General features: G+C 51.0%; 2 protein-coding genes across 2 annotated transcripts; one reads left to right on the forward strand and one right to left on the reverse strand.

The window, feature by feature from the left end:
- Positions 1-17,427: 17,427 nt before the first annotated feature.
- On the forward strand, positions 17,428-18,558 carry LOC128730159 (uncharacterized). Its single transcript, XM_053823192.1, has 2 exons — positions 17,428-17,520; positions 17,800-18,558. The coding sequence occupies exons 1-2, from the start codon at positions 17,428-17,430 to the stop codon at positions 18,556-18,558; spliced, it is 852 nt and encodes a 283-aa protein (XP_053679167.1).
- An 80-nt stretch (positions 18,559-18,638) lies between these two features.
- Positions 18,639-19,544, reverse strand: LOC128730160 (chymotrypsin-1-like). The gene has a single exon (XM_053823193.1). It carries the CDS (start codon positions 19,542-19,544, stop codon positions 18,639-18,641), a length of 906 nt encoding a protein of 301 aa, XP_053679168.1.
- Positions 19,545-21,682: the final 2,138 nt, after the last annotated feature.

Here is a 21,682-nt window from a genome sequence, read left to right on the forward strand (position 1 = left end):
GAAGGTTTTTTTTTGGTTCACTTTCTTGAATCCATTCCCGACTCCGAAAAAAAACCATCCTCCCAGGATGCATAATCCAAGCATGCCGTCTGATTTATATTTGTTTGAGAACCGCTCGAGGTCTAAATATTTGTCTAAAAAAGGAAAAAAGCGCGTAGCAAACGAGTTACCGACCGCGCTCCCATCTGTCTCACCATTTATCTCCATAGCGCCAAGTACTTTCGTGATGTAAAGTATTCACGCGAGCTCCCCTGCGCCGGTTCCCATGCGCGGAACTTCAATAATCCTGCGTGCTGGCGTTAATTTTCGGTGATCACTTCTACCCAACCCACGTGCCCCAGCGCCCACGGTAGCCGAGCATTGCGGCTGATTGGGCTTAATTTTGATTGATCACCTCGGTTTCGTATGTCACCTTCAGCGCCATCCACGCGGCTGGTACGGCACGTTCCCGACCTCCGGTAATTACCATCTCAAGACGATGTGTATTTTTTCTCCCTCTTAGCTACGCTCTCAAACGGTTCCTTATCGGAACGCCACCCGAGCGGGTGGGACGTAATTTGAAGAGCAACCCCTGAAAAACTCTCCCCCCGAAAACGGGAAGGTGAAAGTGAAAATCGACAAGCGCATTGGGGTGAAAGAGGACGAACACGAGCGAACATTCCACGTCGCGCAGCCATTATTTATCCTTAATGGACCATTAATGGGGGCTCGCAGGGAACGCGGCGGCGATTGGATTGGACGTCAAAATATTGTAGTTGACAGTGAAACTATAATTTCTTCCGGAGCCTCGCTACACTCGAAGCACTGGAACAGCTGCCTGGGGTGGTGGCTCACAATTTGGATGCTAGCAAATAAACGACCCACGAGGATGGCATGTTGGCATGTTTTTTTTATTCATTCCAGCTCCTGAAAGCAATTGAAGCGAACCGAAAGATTGGCTCAGGTGATAAGCCCGGCTCGAAACACGAGTGAATGGCCAGAAATTGCTTCCGACGCGGTCCCGGGACGACACGTCCAATGAAAGGATGTTGAAATTATTGCTCGTGACTGCGCCACGAAAGACCGGAGCTGCGCGGCAAGATAAATGGCGTCCTCGCGCTCATGGAGGATCTCGTTCCCGCTTTCGCAACAGTGTTTGACGAACGATGGCAGGGTTTCGTTGTCAATCTTGCTTCGTGGCAAGATCCCGCACTCCGGTTTATATCAGCCCGCAGATGGTGGGTTGCTGCGAAATTGCATCCCTAATGATCGACTCTGCGCGATCGGGTGGGTATGTGACATCGCGTTGCATCAGCGAACGAGCCCGCAGGAAGGCATAAAAATAAACACAATCCCCGTGATGGAGCCATTTTCCAGCGTTCCGTGCCGCACATCAAACGCTTGAAGAGGCGTGTAAACGCGGCGCGAGGAAAAGAGATAAATTTAAACATAGCAAATTATATTAAATGACGCCACATACGGACCGGGTTGCGATGCGGGCCAATCATCTCGATCGGACGAATGTCGCCTCGGTTGCCATGGCAACTACGGTCGAGCAGGCCATGGGGAAATGTAATTTCCCGAAAGCCCAGCCCGGCCACGGTGTGCAAAGGTGACCGTGCGAAGATGACTGTTGCTTCTCCGCACGGGTCTTTTCGCCTCGTGGTCAGGACTCGCGTTGTCAACTGACCCGCTGGTCGCTCCTACCGGAAGCAGGCCCTATGGAGATGACGGTGACGAAGGTATTTTCCCGCCCGTTGGACGCTGGCTGGAGGGTGACCACGCAGGCAAACAAATAAATCGAACGGACACGACAATGGCGCTGTGGGGCGAAGGCAGGCCCTCGAGCGGAAGGGGAATAATCGTTCCTTCAGCTTCAAGCGAGTAAAGGTGCCCCGTCACGGTACCTAACAAACGTGACGCGACGCGGCAAAATATGATCGGTCAACGATCGAGACAAAAATAATGCCCCAGCGAAAGCGGCAAGAAATTATCGTTTTTCACATGGCGTTTGCAAAGCTAGGAAGCAAGGAGCATAAAAAAAAGAGCTGCTCACCGTCAATTGGTGAGACACAAAAGGAAAGCAAATTATGACAGGACACTTTTTTTTTGTTCACGCCACGCGGGATGAACGGTGGAGACATCGTTTCAGGGAAGCAGAAATCTTACGTCACCGTGGTTTTTGGGGAGCTTTTTCTTCGCCCTGGCACTGGTAAATAATTTCGCAGCCAATCTGTTGGCCAAACATCGATCACCCGTCGATCGATCGATTCGTCGATCGAATCAACCCATCGCTTGTTCGCACCCTGCGGGAGATGCACGACAGCTGAGATGATTTGTTGAATTTAATTTTATGCCGTGACCTTTCCCGGCTCTCTCACACACAGACAGAACTGGGGCTTGTGGAAGGTGGGAGGTGGGTGGGAGGGAGGGTGCGGACCACACATGACTAAACACAAATTCTCGACGAGCCGCGTCGTCGTAAATCTCATCGCAGTGAAAATCGATTACCAAACCGATATTGAATAATTGCTTTTAATTATGCTTGGCTGGCGGATTTTTCCACCCACCCAGGTTTTTGAAGGGAATGAGAGAATAAGAGAGAAAGAGAGAGAAAGAGAGGTCGCATCCATCGGTGTGGCAGCAACCCATTGAAACATCACGTCTGGAAACCGAACTGACTCCCGCTGTCGATAGGGGCACGTCCATTATGCCGCGAAGGCACCGATGACGGGCCACGGGTCCATTGAATTGTCACTTTACAGTCGCGTCCTGGAAGGTCAACCCGACAGCGAGCCAGCAAGCCAGAAGGGCCCATGTGTCCACGGTGCCTGGATTAAGTGGACAAATGAGCGATTATCTGCCCGTCATGGAAGAGCCCGAGATCGGGGAATTTATTTTCTCCCAAAACGGAGCCCACGGGCAGGAGAAAATGTCACCAGGCGGCTGTTAAAATCGATGATTGAGTAATTGTGCCCACGGTTCCGGCATGGAGACGACCGACGAACGATGCGATCGGATCCGCATCCAAACCGACCTGTGTCGGATTATTTAGACGTAAATTTATTTAAATTTGGGGTGGATACACGAAATGAGCTGGAAAATAAAAAAGAAGCTACCCATCGTGACCATCGCGTCACTGGCGGGCAAAACCGGTGATGACTTTGTTACCGCGCGTTGATTCCGGGACGGGGCTCGATCGTAAAACCCACCGATTGATGAGCTGCCGGTTCGTTGGATTAATGAAGGAAATTCTAGCCATCGGTTGAATAATTCCACCCCCGGTCAGGGCCGGTTACGGCGTGTCAATACATCTGTTACCGTGCGTTCGGCAGCTGGGTGAAAAGTTTGGTTCTAATAAAACGATAAACTTCACTTGCTGCGGCCCCTGGGAACGGGGCCGTTTATTGGAGTGACGATCGGGATCTCCCTTTCGATCGATTGCGATGCGTTTATGAACGTGCGTGATATGTGATACGGCGGCTCGCAGGTATTACACGGAATTGAGCCCTCAGGACGCGGCCAATCTGTTCCGAACATGAGCCGGAACGTGGAGATTTTGTACACCAACGCGAACGCGATCCCTGGCATGGGTGAAATTGGGGAAAAATCCACCAGATGCTACCAGATCCCAACGGCTAGAACGCGTCGGCGCATTTTTTTTTATTGTGCTCAATAATGAACTTTATTGTGAGCACGGAGAAGCCCCCGAACCGGTGGAAAAGAAAAGCGAAAGGAAGCAAAGAGGCAAAGAAACGCGCCCGTGGAGGAAAGAAAAAAGTTTTCTCGAGCGTAACCAAATTATTTTTCACTCCCACCATTGCTCGAGGTTGCTACAGCCAAGGTGCGCCCATTGTGCGCGCCGAATAGTGTTGTGGCAGGTTGGCAGGCTTTTCGGCCGCGTCCCGTTTCAGTTCGCTTTCCACCGACGCACACCGGGTGAAAAAGCGCTCCTCATCATCGAGAAGGGCCAGAACGGCACACCTTGTCCAATTTTCAGGTGCATTAAGCTCGGATAAAAATTCCAATCATTAGCACAGCAAATCGATTGTGCTGCAGAAAGGTGGAAGCGTCCCGACTCGGGCCGGCGAGTGTGGAAAATTATGCCCCGAAAGCGAAAACTTTGCCGAGTGGAATCGCCTCCGCTCGGGGACCGTTTTCAGCATCCGTGCCCCGTGGTGACGTGCTGGAATTGCTCGAGCCCCTAAAACGGCAAAAAGGGCCATTTTCGGCTACGCACAAGTGGTGGCCCTTTTTTTGTGAAAATCTGTTCCCTCCGGAATGATGGCACGGATTTCGTGCCATTCGGGCTTTTCTTCGAGTACTAGGTCTCACCACCCGTGGCGCATCGGCGAGTCCTTTCGCTCGAAGATGTCCTGCGGGATGCGAGACGCGTTCGCGCCACAGGATGTCCGCCGGGAATCCGGTCCGCTGGCGTGGCTCCGCTGTCAAAACATGACAGGTCGCTCGTAAAAGGAATCGACCACCGTTCTGTTGAAACAACACAAGATCTACCCGGCATTAGGCTTTCTCGGACAGACGGTTGGCGATCCTGCCGATCGGTTTATTAAGACACGAGCGAAACGGGACACCTTCGGCCCCCGGGAAGCCACACGTCGTGCGTCACGCGGAAAGAGAAACGAATGAAAACCGGCCCGTTCTGGTGTCCGCGTGCGGCATATGTTCACCGGCTCATGTGGGTCTGTTTTGTGCTCAACCCAAGGGCCAACCCACCCACGGCGGTCGGGCAGTCGGCGTTGGAGAGATAAATGGTCGCCCGGCGAAGTTGGCAGAATATTCTTTTTATGACTTAATAGTGTGCCCATTTAGCCCGAGAGCTTCCAGTTCTCCCACCCAGCGTGCCGGAATCGATCCGGTCGAACCGGGCCGGATTTAAAGCGTCTTTCACATCGCACGAAATTGTGCAACAGGACGAACGCACCCTGTTGCTACAAAGTTCGGTCGGAGCCATAAAACCGGAACTCGGACTCGCACGGTCTCGAGGATCTGTCCGAGATTTATATGACGATAATTTTTGAACCGTTTGGGGAATTTCGCTTGCAGCTTGCTATGTGGCGTATCGTTTTTTTTTCGCTCCTTGCCGCCTTCGGGTGATGAATTTAGCCATTCCTCGGTGGACGTTGGGCGCGTGGCTGGTTTGGGGGGTGCGTTTTTTACGACCCTTCCTCGGTCACTTGTTGCTTACTTCGACGGCTCGTTTAAGCTCGCTTGGCTTTTAGCGAGCCCGGGAAAACTCCCAGTGCCCAGCGGTGGTGGAGAGACCAAAAAAAGACGAACCTCGAACCGAAAGATGGAAAATGCGCTCCGAAATACGTGCCCCGAAACCAATCAAGCGTAGTGGATTAATAAAACGCAGCCTCAGGACTCAGGACTTGGAATGAGCGCACACTCCGATCGCCGGAATAGCGAGAGTGATCTAACCGTGCCGTGTGCCAGTGAGAGAAAAAAGGCCCATCCCGTCCCGAGTCCTGCATCCTTGCACACGCCGGTCACGCATCGAGGCCACATCGTTGGAAGTGGAGCGGGAATCCGTTGTAATTTTAATTAAATTTTATCGAACCTTTCCCGGCAGCTGGCCTCGTGCGAACCGGCTCACACACCAGCGAACCGGAGGCTTCAAACATCCGGCCGGGAATCGGACCCGTTGGTGGCAGAATTCATAATTTTTTAATCACCACTCAGCCAAGCAAAAGGGGTTACAAAAAAACCGTACTTAAGGATTAGCTATCGCTGAAAGGATGCTTTCCGGGCGTGCGGACGTGCAGTTTATGGTTGCGTTCTGTCTCGCAGTTCCCGTGAAAAGGACTCGAGCCCGATCGTCACGCGTTGTCATCGTACCGAACGAGCGAGAGAGAGAGAGATAGAGAGATCTCCAAAGGTTGATGGCGCCCGGGGCCCTGTTCCAAGGAAGAAAGCCTTCTCCATCGTAAAAGTGGACGACTTTTGGGAAACTTTTAAACGCACGCAGCCACCTTCTCCACGCACGCACCGACGATTAGTCCCGCGATAATGCCCCCAAGGTGCGTTGGCACGAGAGACGTTTGCTCGTGGCACACCATCATCTCGTGGGGCCTCACGAGAGGCGGACTGAAACGAGATATCCTTCCGACGGTTGCGAGATAAGAGGGTTTGCCCCTTTTTCGGGCATTCGGGTCGACGTGAAATCGACCCCCGAACCGATTGGGAGAAAAATAATAATTAATTTGGATTCATTTAGATTATAATTAGCAAAAGGAAAAACACAAACGGCCATCGGCGGGCTAGAGTTCGTATTTTTTTACCTCATTGTTGACGTGCTCATGTGTGTATGTGCTTTTTGATCGAGCGTGCCCTCCGGGGGTCGGTCCGAGCTGAAAACCACCCCGTCAAAAACCCGTGATCCGTCTTGATCGGATCGGATCGGATCGGTCAAGACGAGTCGGCCTCGAGTCGAGGTCGGCACAAACCGCAGGCAATTAAACGAAGATATTATGCTTAATCATACTTTTAACAATTTGTTATCTCTCGTCCCCCAACCTGTGCCGCGGTTCAACACAGGTATCGAGTTCGAAGCACTTCATTTCCCACCTGAAGGCCGCTCCGTTCCGCGCCGGTAACGTGCCGGCAAGTGCGGGAAAATTGCTGATAGATCTGCGTCATCTTCATCATCGCTCGTCGCCGGCGGCGTCCCCGTCCTAGAGCTCGTTCCGTCCCATTCCGGGGTTTGCCTTTCGGCCTTTTATCTTCTGATTAATTAAAGTATGCCGATCAATTTGTTATACAAGCAATTTTGTAGCCTAATCGCTTCGGAAAACAACGATACGAACGGGATGGGATGGGTAACGGTGGTGTTCGGGACATCGATCGATTCGTGGCTGCTTTACGCGAGGGGGTTCGCTTTTTCAATGAGATTGTGTATTTTTATCCACGCCGCGTCTTCTTGGCATTCCCTGTTCGATGTGAAGGGCAATTTTCTCCCCCACGGATTCATTTACCCATCCGCCGGTGACGACTCTGTTCGATTGTTTGCCCGGAACCGCGGGATCGGCAGGTTGAAGGTTTATGGGTTTAATAAATTTATAATCCATCCCGGTACGTCTAGGAAAGGCCTTCTCTGCGATGCGCTTACGATGAATTGATAATTTTAGTTTCGATTCCGTCCGAGGCCGCACTAAAATCCACGTTTGATTGCCGTTTGATCGCCAAGGCCTATCGCTTTCTTACGAGTATTGATTTATGTTTTTCTTCGGCTTGGCGCTGATGGGAAGCTTTCCGAACGACTCGAATGTTTTATGTTGTTTAATTCGAAGTACCTTTTAACGGGGTGTGGGCCACGTTCGGGAGTTGTTCCACGGTAAATCACCAGCAAAGTGGCTTTCCCCATGGCCATCGGTATCGTTTTCAGAGTCCGAGTTAATTGCGATTCAAAATCAACACTCGAAACGCTCCCTGCGAGCGTGTTCAACTCACAGGCGGTGGAATTTTCGGGCGGTAAAAACAACACAAAAATCCCTTTCGCTTGTCCTTAAGCACCGTCTTCGAGAGGGAGCAGCATCTCGAGCACCTTCGAAAGGAACACCCAAGCGGATATTTTGAGGTTCGTGAGGGTGGCTTCTTCCTTTGGTCGTGAAAGGTAAAAAAAAACACGAAAACGCTGACGCAGGTGCAGCGCGTGAGTCCTGACGGACCGAAGAGATTACGTCCCGGTCCGGGACGCGTTTTTGGTGTTTGTTTTTTTTCTTCTTCGGCTTCTTTTCTCAACACACAATCATTTCCAGGCCGAATTCTACCTGTAGCTCTACGCAGGACACTTGGGACGCACTTTACAATCGACGTAAAAATGGCCAGCACGTTCGAGCCACAAATCCTGCACGTTTGGGCGCAAAACAAAGAAATGTAAAGCGGGAAGAGAAAAAAAACCCCAAGCGAATCATAAATCGGACCTACCAATAAAACGGGCTGCGTGGTTAATGCTACCGTTTCTCCGGAACGGCCGGTAATAAACGGCTTTTCAATTTTTGCACCGCCAGCATCCCTTTTAGCGGGTCTCTCATCGGCCACTCGGAAAACAGGGTAATCCATTTCTCATGGCAAATGTCACGAGCATAAAAAGTGTCCACAGTGGGTGCTTTCGTTTTACATTCCTCGGCTGTGGGGTTTCCGGTTTGGGTGTTTCTATTTTCCCTCCCAAAACGCCCTCCTAGTTCCATCACCAGCTCGGTGCTGCCGGGACAAATTATAATTGATTTGATGGATTCGCGAGGACATCTTAGCGCGGATTTAGAGGGACTTTCGTGTGAGAAGCAGACGGGGATGAGTTAAAAATGGCATATAATGCCTTTAAAGAGTGTCTCTTTTTTATCTCCACCCTACGGAGAATTGAGAAAACAAACCGATAAACCCAGTTTTAGCGTGGTGCCGGAGAAAAAAGCTACCTTTTCGCGAGCGGCTTAGCCGGCGGGATTAAGCGTGAAAAATTATATTAAGCAATTTCGTGCCGTTTTTGTGCGCGAGCAAACAAATTAGACGTGACAGAGGCCACTTTCAGCCGCTGTGTGTTTCCCTATCCGCCGCGTAGCGATGGTTCTGGGTCGAAAGAACGACTCACGCAAGAATGATGATGATTCTGTTGCCTTTCGCTCGAGTTTAGCTTTCGGACGCTAATCGACAGCTGGGATGAATTGAATTAAATGCCACGACAGGCAAACCCAGACTCATCGCCCGCAATTTCGGGTGTTTGATTTGTATTTTAATGCCGGAAGGCTTTGTAAAAGTGCTCCTCTCCTGTGCGAAATGGGATTGATTTCTTACCGAGAAAACGAATGCGGATGAATGCCTTAATCGCGCCAGAGCAGCGAATCAATTTCGCGATCAAGCTCTCGGGATCATTCATATTCGTCAAGATTAAGATCCGCACTCGGAGCCTTGGCCGCCAGGAGGCCCGGTGAGTTCAGGATTCCATTAATGGCAACTCGACTTTGTCAGTGTCACAGTAGGCCATTTTTCTTGAGACCCGTCCCTTCGCCACAATCCGCACCTCTTTTGTTTTGTTGCTTTTCGCAAAGGGAAGCAATCCGAAACAATGACAACGGTTCGCTTCATTTGCACATCCTGAAAGCGTCATAAAACGCCAGGACATCCCGAACCGGCAGGCCAGCAGGGAAGGAACATGAAAATCTCTCACTGAATGCCACTCTAGGGGCAGAAGTGGCCCAATCCCAGCATTGGCAATTAAGCTGTAAATGCGTCTAGGCAAACACATGCGTCTACAGCGTTCGGGTTGAGGAGTTGGCCCGTTTGGGAGGATACTTTTCATCTGGTGGTAAAGAAGGCATAAAAATGGAACAAGAAGCATTAGAAAAACCAACGTTGGAAAGATTTCAACTGCCAGTGGGGCGTTTTTTTTCTCGGTGCGTTTATGGTGCGAAAATGACCCACTCTACTCCTCTGTTAGTCCCAAAAGGACCTAAAGGACAGCTAGCGCTTCCTCCAGCAGAGTTGGAACTCAAAAACGGACCTCTTTCGACGACGGGCAGATGCCGACCGGCGATAACTTATTCGAGACGAAACACACGCTCAACGCGGGCAACGAAGCGAAAGGATTGGCTTTTTTTACCTCGGTTTAACTTTTTCAAGCCCATTTACTGTCCTTCGAATGTCGAGAAGGAATTTAGTGGAGGCATACAACAAAAAATCGTTGCTTGCTCGCTTCGGCCCAATAAACGGACGGAGCTGTTTCGCTTTACCGATAAATTATCATTAAAGCAGCTGTATATCGGGACACTTCTTGCTCCCCGAGCACCGGCAGATCTCGGGTTGGATTCATAATCGGTCCCACTTAATCGACCCGGGGGGAGGAACGGGTCGCTGGGAATGGAAAATGTCACAACCTTCCCTTCTCGAGCCCTTTCTCCGGTTTCCACGTCCATCCCAGTAGAAGTCCATCCCGGTGGGAAGAAATGTGCATTTATTTACGACCGTCAAGGAGGGCGCTTCTCGATCCCGAGTCGAGGTCCAAATCGGGCGGTCGGTTTCGATTTCATTTCACCCTCTCGCATCGGTACACCCTCGTCCGTGCCCTTCCGAAAGGTAACGGGGCGGATCAGTGTCGTTCGTATTAATATAAAATATTGAAAGATTCTCCCGCCATCGAGCCGAAAAGCGGGAGAAAAGGTAACGAGCAAATGATCTTATGATGTATTTTATTGCTTACTTCTCGAGGCCCTTCCCGGGGACCTCAAAATCGGAACCATCCACGAATGGGACGCGTCCACGTGAGGCGTGCGACTCCGCTGTTGCTGCTGCTGCTGGTGAGGGCGATGATGAACCCGAAACCCACGCCTGTCGGTGGAAAGGACGAGTGTCAGGCTGGGTGGGGATTATAAGTGACACCGGAACAATGCTCCTCGCGGCGGGATACCACCATAATATTGTTGTTTATTGCTCTCGAGAGCTGAAGGAGCTGGACACAAAAGTGAAAAGTCTGAGGCAAGTGCTGTCCACCCTTGTCCAAGGCCGCTGCACGGGAAGGATTCCTGCCGGCTTCCTTTACTACCACGCAGTCAAAGCAATCCTTCCCGACGTTTGCTTTCACTCACAGGGACACACGGTTCCAGTGCAGGAGCTGGCAGTCGTTCGATATCAAAATTAATAACCTCGTGTGTGCGTTTTTTGCTTCATTTTTTGTTTCCCCCCGTTAGATACCGGGAAAAGGCTAACACAAAGAAACCATTGCTCGATTCTATGACTCGAATATTTGTTCTACTTTCGGGGAATGTTTGACCGTCCCTTCTACTGTTGACCGAGAGTTGCTCGCCGGTTTACTGGAAAGGACTTGTGCACGTTTGCAAATGTGTAACCTCCCACGCAAACGGCGAGATCTGGAGAGAAAATAAAAAGTTGAGTTGATGTGCGAGATTAGATCCTTCGTTCTGGAGAATGACTATTTACTTTGAGGCCGAAATGCGCATCGTTAGCCGCGGGAACGGGGTGAAATAACCTCTGGAATTAAGTCACAACGAGCTCGCCACGACATGGTACACTAAAACGGTGTCTGATTCGGATGTAGACCACTTAAGAACGTAACTCATGGACGGGAGAACCCGAGAACTATTAGGACAAATAAAGAGGTAATTTTTGGACAAGCAACAAAGGAGTGCTTTCATTTCCTTTCTGTTTGTGTGGAAATTTTAAACTTTTCACCAACCGTTTTGATTTGGATGCATTCAGCCTTGAGTTCTCGTTTTGTTCTACGATTTTTGCGTCCCTAAAGTAAGCAACAGCCATTCGCCGAACGCCCGGAATCGGATATCCAGAAGCAATGCGTATAATTTCACACAATTACAGCAGCAGTAAAATATTATGTTCCATGCAACCGTTATCCCTACGGAGCTTCATTAGCAAACAACCCAGGCGTAGGCGCAGGTAGCAGAGGTAGCTGAAAAATCACCCAAATTCAACCATCGAGCCTCTTCGAGAGTGGGTTTAATTTCACGGCAATTCCGGCAAACAACGGCTGGGTCTTTTTCTTCTTAGATATTGCAAAACGTAGAAATGTGTCTGCCACCGGCCCAATCGCTCTCAGACAAAAGACATTCTTCTCCAGGAGACCAGGACCGGACCCATCGCTGGGTGCAATCGATGCGCTTTCGATGCATTCCTTTAGCCAAGAGGCACGCCATCAGGTAGCCGTCATAATTGCACATTTCTGGCTGCCGTTGCAGCTACGCGACACACCCTATCCAGCCGGGCTGACCCAAGCAACGCGTGTTCATTTCCCCTCCCGAAGGGGAAGCGACCGTTCAGCGTGGTGCGTGTGTTGGTGGAAGCTTTCACCATAAAAAGTTCGCAGGGGAAATAAATGAACCACTACTTTGTTCAGGGGAAACCAACATAAACCGGTCGAATGAACCAAATGAATGCACCCTACAGAGAGAATGAACCATCACAAAGGAGAGCGAGAGTACGGTTTATGTTGATTCGAGAGAGAGAGAGAACCGGAGTGAGAACGCATATTATGCAAGGGAACATGCGCGCCGTGAACCGGGGGGGTGATCGAAGCATAAATTCGTAGCATAAATGTTTCGATGAGGGGTGCCGAATTTAAACGGCATCGAAATAGAGAACGACAGAGAGAGAGAGAGAGAGTACGAATGTGAGAGAACGTACGAGATAAAACCCGACCGACCGCCTGGAAAAGAGCGCGAGAGAGACAGCTGGCGACGGAAGGGCTCGCAGTTAACTTCGATTACAACGCGCGTTCGTTGGTGCGTTCGCTCGCGTAAGGCGAGTTGCGTCCCTTGCGCGTTTCCACCCCTTAACCCCCGGCGGGATCCTTTTCCCAACCCAACCACCCTGCAAAAGGACCTTTCGGCTAGGACGGTGAGCGTGAGCCAGCCAGCCAGCGCTCTCATCGTCCCAGCTCGCAACGCTGATATCCTTCGCGTGCCCGAGCAAACGAACGCGACCGGAAACGCGCTGGCTCCCTTCGCAGCACGAAGCGCCGGGAAAACTGCGGGGTGGCACTTTTCCGAACCCATCGCCAAGCCCGGGACGGGGTGCGATTTTACATCCGAGCAGGGAAAATTCAGTAACGTCGTGGCTTCGGTGGAAAACGGGTCGTAAACGTAGCGCGCCCATCACATTTCGTCTCGTCCGCGCGCGCACTCGCACGCTCGTCTCGTCCGCGTCGGTTTTTCCATTTTGGCTGGGCCGTGTTCTAGGGGCCAATTTCGCCCTTCCCCGGGTGGGTACGTGCGTGTACGTGTTGTTACGGTGAGGTTGATTTTCGCGCGAGCACCGGTTCTGCGTCCATTTGTTGCACGATTGGCCAAGCAAGGAGCATCAATCGTCCCAATGGGACTGTCTCCAGTCCGGGTTACGCAAAGAAAAACGATTCTCGTACGCAAAGGGCGCAAGGAACTTCATCACTGCTGAAGGAACGTTAGCTTTAGCCGATCGATTTCCTGCGGTCGACCGGACGGAGAAGATCCGCCGACGTTCGGTCTGCTTAATCCAGCTTCCGGTTCCACGTGTGAATGTGTGTGAGTGAGTGTGTGCACGCGTGAGAGCATGTGTGCGTTTGCGTATGCGTGTGTGTGTAGAAGGCATTGAGTGTATTTTGTTCCTTATCCCTTTTACGTGCGCCGGAAGGACACCGCTCCTCCTCGAAGCGCACCTCCGGACGCTTCACATAAACAAATGAGCCCCCGGGAAAAGCGGTGGAAAGGCACACCCCAACGAAAAAGGACCTTCGAGTTGCGTGCCTTTCTACGTCTTGCTAGGAGGCGTGTACAAAAAGGGCCCATTGCTGGGATTTTCCCCCGGAAAACAAATGAATGCCACCGAAGGAGTCGTGGGCGCGAAAGGATGCTCCATCCTGGCCCCCAGAAGGCGACGCAAAAGCAACACAAGATGGCCCTTCGCGCGCAGCGAAACGCAACGTTTAAAGTAACGCGCTTCTTGGCGGGGGTGCGAAAAGCAAACGCAATCGACAGGCAGGAGGGAAAAAAACAGCGACCGAGAAAAATTCTCATAAATTTCCCCATCGCGAGCCCCGCTCCTGAACCATTTCTTTTTCGAAGTTCCTCGGGGGTTGGCGGATTTTTCCCTGCTTTCACCATGCCTTCGGCGGGCGAACAACCAAACGAGGCCCTTTTTCCCTCTGCCAGGACCTTCTGGCTTCCTTCCGTACCCACGGTTTCCTAGACGAACGCGCGACCTATTTCCAGCAAAACTCGCGCGTCCGATAGGCGCGTTTCCAAGGCTCCCGTGTCGGCTTTCCCGGGATCTCGCTTGCCGGGAAAGGGGCGGAAGTGGGCGCGGGAAAAGGACGGCAGATACACTCCGGACAATAACAAAAATCCACCCCCCAAGGAGGGTGCGAAAGCGAAATCCACTGATTTGCGCCAGTGTGCGGCCGTTTGTGTGCGTTTTATTTTTAGTACTGCCTGCTTTTTTTTTGTTCCTCCTTTCGTCTATTTGTTTCGATAACCTTTATCGTGTCCGTTTTTTTTTTCTTGTCCTTTCTCTCCCTTCCACCGTGGAGGCGCGAATTCTCGTCCTGATTTATCGACGATTACAGCAGCCCTCCAGTGGATTCGCGTAAGCGCAAAAAAAAACTTCACTTCTTCCTCCCACGGAAAACGGAAGCACAAAAGCGAGCAGCAAAATCCGGGAATCCGATTGTTGTATTTTTTGCTCTTTCGTTTTTGGGGGCTTTTTTTTTTGTTTCTTCGCTTGGCTCATTTCCAACCGCTGAAGGAAACTGTGCAATCTCGAACGAAACGTGAACGGTGTTTTGAGTCGGTGGTGTGAATTCGTCGTTATCTTCTCTTCTTCCATTCCTTCGCTGTCTTCAGCCGGTTCCGGAACAGGAAACAACTGCAGCACTGGTGTCCTTTCTCGCAGCAGCTCGGTGAAAAGTCGGTGAAAAGCTGCAGTGCGTTGAGTGAAGGTCTCCGTGAAGGCTTGCGGAAAAGTGCGTCCCCTGGTGCAAGATTGAGGCCGGGAAAATCGAAACGTAACAAAAAGGCAACCGGAAGTGTCTAGTGGTGCATCCAATCCAAGCAACCTGTCAGCATAGGCCTACTACGAATTGTTTTGACAGCGTTTGACAGCGTTCTTTGTCCGTGGTGATCGTGGTTACATCGCGGGATTCTTCAACCATCAGATCGAACGAGGTGAGCCGGCCGTAGTTAGTGAAAAGCGACAGGCAGCCTGCGGCGTGTCATTTGATCCTCCGCCAGGCACCCTAGCAAATCGAACCCAATCGACGGTGGTGGAGGAAAAACTTTCTAATTACTCGAATAAATAATACCACCCTGAACCCGGGGGCAAGGTGTTTGTGTGTGTGCGGTGGCGTATTTGCTTTTTCCCTCGGCCCAGGGCCAACGCAAACTTTCGGCCAGTGCCGCACCGGAGAAACCGACACCAAAGTCAGTCAATTAGGGAAGTAGTTTGGGTGGCTCGGTGTCCCGTTGCCGTGCGGGTGTTGGCACACGAATTAGGAAGCCCGCCGTGACTGGCCGCTGTTAAATAGTAGCTCTTTTTCCTTCCGAACTTTCCGGAATGCACTTGCAGCAGCTAACCAGGGTGGGCTGTTGCTCCTAGTGTTTATTTGCAGCTGCGTGGAAAGCGTTACCTTGGCGTGTACTAGAGTAGCACCCGCTCTAATGCATGGTGTGAAACGCGGCGAATCAAACTCACGCAGCTATCACTGGCCAAGCGTTTTCACGAGAATCCATCTCGGTTTGATTTTAACGACGACCGGTGTCCATAAAAACAACACTCTTCCAACGGCCACCTGCCTCGTGGTGTGTAGTATTTCACTCTTTTTTTATATCTGTTTGTTTCTGTTTTTCGAGGAAGCAATCAAAAACACATGACACGAAGAGTCTTAGACACACTTAGAACTCCGGCGGAGCGCTGCTCGTGGTGTGAGCTTGAAGGAAAGCGAAACGAAAGCCAACCGACTAGAACCGGTTCCATTTTCTGGCTGATGTTCTGGTTGGCTCCTTCAAACATGCCGCCATTCCTGGCCGCGCGGGTGCGTACATGTGCGTGTGCTGCTGCTGCGTTGTAGGTATTCCGTTTTTTTTCGTTGTTTGGAATTTATTTACGAAGCTTTATTTCTGTTTATACAATCACGTGGCCTTTCTTCTCGGGGCGTGCCTTATTTGCGCCCTTTTTTGCTGCGATGCTTACTGACGTGGCGTGTGGCGTATGCATGCGATGGGATTTATGTTTCAGTTCGTCCAAACGGTGTGCCTGTTGCTGTTTGCCTTTGGCCATCTGTCGCATCTCTTCTCGTACTCCGGGGAAAGGGGTTTCACTTTCTAACACACCCGATGGTGGCCTACCGCGAACGGTACGGTGGCGGTAACTCTTTCGCATGCGTCAGGCTCTTTTTTCCTCGTATTTATCATTTTTAATTACTTGGAGCGTTCTTTTTTTTCGTTTCTTATTCCTCTCCACTCGCACCATGGTGGAAAAAGTTTTCCTTCAAGCCCCAAGCGTGAGATGGTTTTCTTCATCATTATCATCGTCGGAAAGGGATGTGGTGCTCCACGGTTCGCCGGTGGAAGTTGCGTCATTTTCAGCCATTTTTCGCACGCCAAGGACTCACGAAGCCCCCTCGGTGCACCTGTCGGGGGCTTTGGAAGCCTTACAATGAAAATGCCCTACCCCCCGTGAGGCTCTGTGTCCCTTCATTGCCGGGATCTTGCTAACTTTGTGAGTGGAAAAACTGTGGGAACGAACGAAGCGAAAAAGAAATGGAAAATGCACGCAACCGAGACGTGCGAGAAGCAGCAGGAAAGTGCCCACTCCGAGCGGAATGCAATATTAGTTAGCGATCGGGGGGAATCTTTTGTCCGCTTCTTAGCCAGGACGAAAGTTAACCTGTAAATGGGAGACCAGGATACACTGGGCGAACTTTTCCCGAGAGAGTGAGAGTGAGAAAGAGAGAGAGAGAGAAAGAGGCAGCAACAAAAAAAAAGGTGCCAGGAAAATGAGGGAAAACATTTTCCATCATATTCCCGGCGCGGACGGGCCATCCATCGCTCGGGGCCAGGGACAATTGGATGGCATTCGTGGTGCATTCTGCCGGCTGCAAGGTGCCACACGGGCACGGTAGCTAACATTCCGCCCTTCGAACGTCAAATAAAGCTCGTTTTGCGTCAGTTGCGAGCTTTACGAGCCGTGATGGCGCAAGTTGCCGTTGGGCGCGTGGATGAGATTGTGCTTCTCTCTCTCTTTCTCTTTCACTCTCTCTCTCTATTTTTCCGCTACACTTGAATTCTAGAGCCCCAGGACGATGATCCCCAGAAATGCGCTGCAAATGGCCGAACGGGAACGGGCCGGCAGAACAAATCCCTTTCGCAGTTGAGACGTTGCATACGGCCACCGGGACTCGGGTAGTGTGGAATGTTCGAAGAAAGCACCGTGTAAGTGGGTGTTAAAATATGTGCTCACATGCTCGGGCAGCTATGGTGGTTTCCAACCTCGTTGTGACGGTATTTGCCACTTTTTTGAAAGCCCCAGTTTTTTCGCCAGCTTTATCCCGCTCTGACGGAAACCACGTTACGGGCGCATTTCTGAAGGTTCTATCCCGTCCGCCCAGTCTGGTGGCTGGCAGTTTACGTTGCTATGGAAGCGTTCTGGAAGGCAGACAATCAAAAAGAACCATAAAAAAGAAACTGTGAGAACACGCTAGAAAGACCAAGAAGCGTCCCAAATCGCGAGTGATGAAGAATGCATCGCTTTGCGCCAGTAATCTGGCCCCGTTCCAGAAACCGCCGATAACGTGACGTAGATAAATTGCGAGGTTTTTGAGACATGTTTTGATAACGACGGTCTGCACGCGTTGGTGGCTATCGTTACAATGATACGGCACGGTGTGATAATGGCGTAGAGTTAGTACACGATGGGAACGCTAGTAGGCGCAGCATGGCGAACCTGTCAGGTGCGGTTGGATTAGTTCTGACCATCGTAGTAGCCAGTGGGATTGTGGCCGGTGAGACGTTTCGCTTTCCTGAATTCGTAAGTGTCATCCGAAGTGTCTAAGTGAGGCGGTGGTCTTGGTAATAGGCAAATAACACTTGTTCAAGGTTGGTTTAAAAAACCAACAATTGGAATGGACCAAATGCTCCCAAACCTTTTTGAACCAAATGCTCACATAAATTTCCTTAAACTCCGTCAATGCTGATGCTAGAGGTTGTATAAATTTTGTTATAAACCTTCCCAAAACCATCACCTCAACTAGGCACATAGACCAACCACGTTTCTTATCTCGCCTTTTCTTCCCACCGATACCTCAAGGTTGCGATTGAGGGAACGGAAGTTGGATCGGTTTGTGGAGGTTGGATCATCGATAACGCTCTCGATCGGTGGCCGTACTTACTGACGACGGAAATCTGTATCAAAAGTCAAAATCGGCAGTTGAGTCAGCTTCTTGTGCGATATGGCAGTGCGGAGGTGACACGACGTACGAACAGTCTCGGAATCGATCGCATGTTGTCGCATCTACCCGATGACGATCGGTTGGTGATGCTGAGCACGATCGGAGTGAGATATAGTCGACCTGAACCAACACCGGCGTACAATGGAACCGTCGTGTTGTACTGGCGAAAACAATTAGGCGATGGCAACCGGCTGTTAAAAAGTCTCCTATTAGTACCAGAGGATCAGCAATATGCTCTCGGAGAGCTGCTGACCAACCGATTACTCTGTGGGGACGCTGTTCCAGACACGCAGTTCCTCTTGGAGGGTGGTGTAGTTCTGCGGAACTCGAACCCGATCGGTTTGTTGTCGGTGCGTTCGGACAGCTCCTCTACGTGTGGGAACACCCTGGATGTCCTCGCTGTGGTGGATGTGCATAACAAAACGACCTTCACCGATTGGGCGTTTGAACCCAAACATGGTGAGTTAGATGAAGGTGAAGCTAGCTCGTGGTTCAGCGAGCCTAACTCACCCTTCGGGTACATCGTGTACGTGATCTTCCTAAGCTACTGCATACTCTACACTGTGCTGTACTTCATACTTGCGCTCGGGCGTTCCAATCCCAGCACGAATCTGTGACGCGATCTTACAAAATAAAACATGGAAATTCCTTACAAAGTCTAATTGATGCGCTTTATTCTTCCATTCGGCTTATTGGATTACACAAGGCAGAGGGTGGACACGATCGCCACCAAAACGGTGACCAACGAGAGCGCGATACTTGTGGCACCTCCACCCTGACCACCCACTACTCCTGGTGCGGGTGTCGGACCAGCAGGAGGAGTATCCGTGCGCACGAACTGCTGCTGGATCCACTGGTTGTAGTAGCGGACCTGCGTGAACACCGTCATGGTTTGGTTCGCCGTGCACCCGAAGCCAAACGAAAGAACGCCCGTCAGCTGGCTGTTGTAGTAGACTCCTCCACCTCGGTTTGGTTCACATAAGCCGTGCGTTTGCTGCGTTAGTTGCGTGCAGGCCATCGAATCTCGCAGCACATGGTACTGGTTGCAGGCAACATTCGATGCGTACTCCACGTTCAGCATTTGAAGTGGCAGGTTTTGAGCCGCTGGCTGCCAATTCCAACCGACCACCTGACATTGGGCTCTCTCGGGAACGATCCGCTGGTACAAGACAGCCGGTGCCAGGTTGGGGTTAATCTGCACCGGGAACAAGATGTTGTTCGTCAACCGCAACACCGCGATGTCGTTCTCAAACGTCCACGGGTTGTACTGCTGATGGGGAAAGATCCGTTGGACGGCCAGAAGCGGTGCGTTTTCGTTGAGGATCAGTGCTCCAGCGCGCACCGTCAGTGTGTTCGGGGCGACGAGATGGTTATTGGCGTCCAACACACACCCAGCCGCCGTAAGGATGTGGTTCTGGTTCAGGATGGTACCACCGCAGAACCGCGTCGCACCGATCTGTATGCCAACCTGCGCTGGGAAGGCTCCCGCAGGGGCAGGATTACCTCCAACGAGGAATGGGTTCGCGTTGTCTAGCGGACTTCCGAGGACGAGCGTCACTAGCAGTAACGGCACCAGCGCGGATAAGGCGGCTTTACTGGCCATTTTAATTTCGGTTCTTGCACTTCAAGTAAAGTAACACTGGGATCGGAGGCTCTCCGATTTGACCCGGGATCGTTCCGGGTCCAGCTGTACCCGCGGAGAGCGCGTTTTCTAGACTGATTGCGACGAAGGTTCACTAGCTCACAGCCGTAGAGTCCGCTGGATAAAAACGCGATAGCACTGGCTATCGCGTGAGGGATTATGGGAAGGATTAATTCACGGGATCTAACGCTAAAGTCACTCGGATGTGTGCGATAGTCGATTCGATGATAACGACAAGGGAATCGCGACAGTTGACGTCGGTGTCCTGACGAGTGTATCCATTCGATGACAATTCTAGTGCTGCAAGTAGAGGCTGATATTGGAATAGCGTTTTTCCAAGAATGCTTTCGCCAAGTTCATGCGAAGTTCCTTGGGCCAGTAATCGTGGTAATTAATATTCGCGCTCAAGGACACGCATTCGCAAGGCGGCGAACTTCACACGTGACCAAGTGGGCATAATTTGCGCGTCCTTTTCCCCAAAAACTTCTGGGTCTTTCTGCGGTCAGCCTAGCCGTGAACTTTCCTGTTGGAACTTCTGCAATCGTATTTTATGCTGCGGTTTCACGGTCGGAATTCCCTTCCCAAAAAGCTGGGGTGCATTGTGAGTGTAGCCGTTGAGTGCAAATGGACAAAAAATTAGTAAAAAGAAGATATCGAAAACAAACGGAGGGTGTCGCAATGAATCCACCCGTGGAAGTGATTGAACCAGCGATAACGATAACGATAACGCTAGACGCAGGAATTATGCGGAATTCGGCCACTTATCGATCGGCGTTGGAAGCACAAACTACACCGGTCAACGTCACGTATTGTACCACTGTTCACTGTGGCGGAAGTCTTCGGTACAGCAATTTATTTACGACGACTCGTGGTTAACCAAGAGCTCATTTTTTAGCTCCGTTCTCGAATCCGCGTTTCACCGTGCTCCGTGAATGCAGGTCACATCTGGTCGGTGGTTAGTGCCACCATCACGACCAAATTCGCTGCTAGCTGAAGCGCAGAGTGAAATTAGAAACCAACCCGAAAAGGGACCATCTCTCTGAGCGCGCAATTTTGTAATTTCGAATGACACTTTAATGGGGTCGTCCTTGTGGGCTGCTCGTGGCTTACGGCAAACCGAAAAGGGATTAGCGAAAGCACAGGAATTAAGGCTCCTGGAACTCTCCAGGAATCTCCGGCAAGCAACCTACCTGCCATTAGGTCCTCAGGAAAAGATGCCATTCCAAACGCGTGGGGACATCGGATTCCTCCACCACTCACAGGACGACGGTGTGCGCTTGGAATGTGGCCGCTCGGGGGAATCCGAGGCTCTGTCCTGTAGTGTTCGATTCGGAACGCGGCCACACCGGTCCGGTTGATTGGATAATAAATTTCTAGCATTTTCCACCCTAAAACCCATACCACACCGGGCGTCTCTTCCATCTCGTAACAGGTCATTAATGACTCAACACTGTCATAAATTCGAGCGATGTTTTGTATCGGGACTTTTGGGTGGAATTTTTCACCCCAACTTGGTTCACTAGCTCTCTCCTTTCTAGTACGCGTTGAGCCGGTGGGAATTTTTATTTATACAAGCATTTACGGTTCGTTGTCCCCATGGGCGGTGGCAAATTTCCGATGATTGACAATGGCAGGAAGAGAGGCTTAGATATAAAGCCCCAAAAGCAAAAGCAAAAAACGGGCTCAGGTTCGAGTCCGAAACCTTTCCGATGCTGGGGGAGTGTTTCAGCAATCAAACCAAAACAAAAAAATGGGAACATATTTTTTGGGGACTTTTCCTCGTCCTCAATCTCACGCAAAAAAGGGAGAGAGAGAGAGAGAAGAGAAAAAAAACAGCCACCAAAACATCCTGTCCCCTGGGTGTACGGGATTCCATGTGGCGCACTAGGAATCCGCAAAATCCCGTACGAATCGCGTCGCGACGGACCGACCGATACGCTAACGATGACAGGCCGGCTGGCTTAATTAACGAGAATGCAAAATATTTCTCCCCCCAAAGAGGGCTACAGAGAGCCAATGGTGGTGGTTCGATGTATCGGTTTCAGAGGGTTGTATCGAGGCGCCCTACCGAGCTCGCTTCCGACGAGGTCGGTCAGGGA

Source organism: Anopheles nili, chromosome 2, assembly GCF_943737925.1.
Source record: "Anopheles nili chromosome 2, idAnoNiliSN_F5_01, whole genome shotgun sequence".
NCBI classification, from domain to species: Eukaryota; Metazoa; Arthropoda; class Insecta; order Diptera; family Culicidae; genus Anopheles; species Anopheles nili.

What these genes read in the sequence shown, in the direction of transcription:
- LOC128730159 (XM_053823192.1), top strand. Translation starts at nt 17,428, where the DNA reads ATGGCGAACCTGTCAGGTGCGGTTGGATTAGTTCTGACCATCGTAGTA. An exon ending in CGTTTCGCTTTCCTGAATTC is followed by an intron (nt 17,521 to 17,799) that starts GTAAGTGTCATC and finishes CGATACCTCAAG; the next exon opens with GTTGCGATTGAGGGAACGGA.
- LOC128730160 (XM_053823193.1), bottom strand. Translation starts at nt 19,544, where the DNA reads ATGGCCAGTAAAGCCGCCTTATCCGCGCTGGTGCCGTTACTGCTAGTG.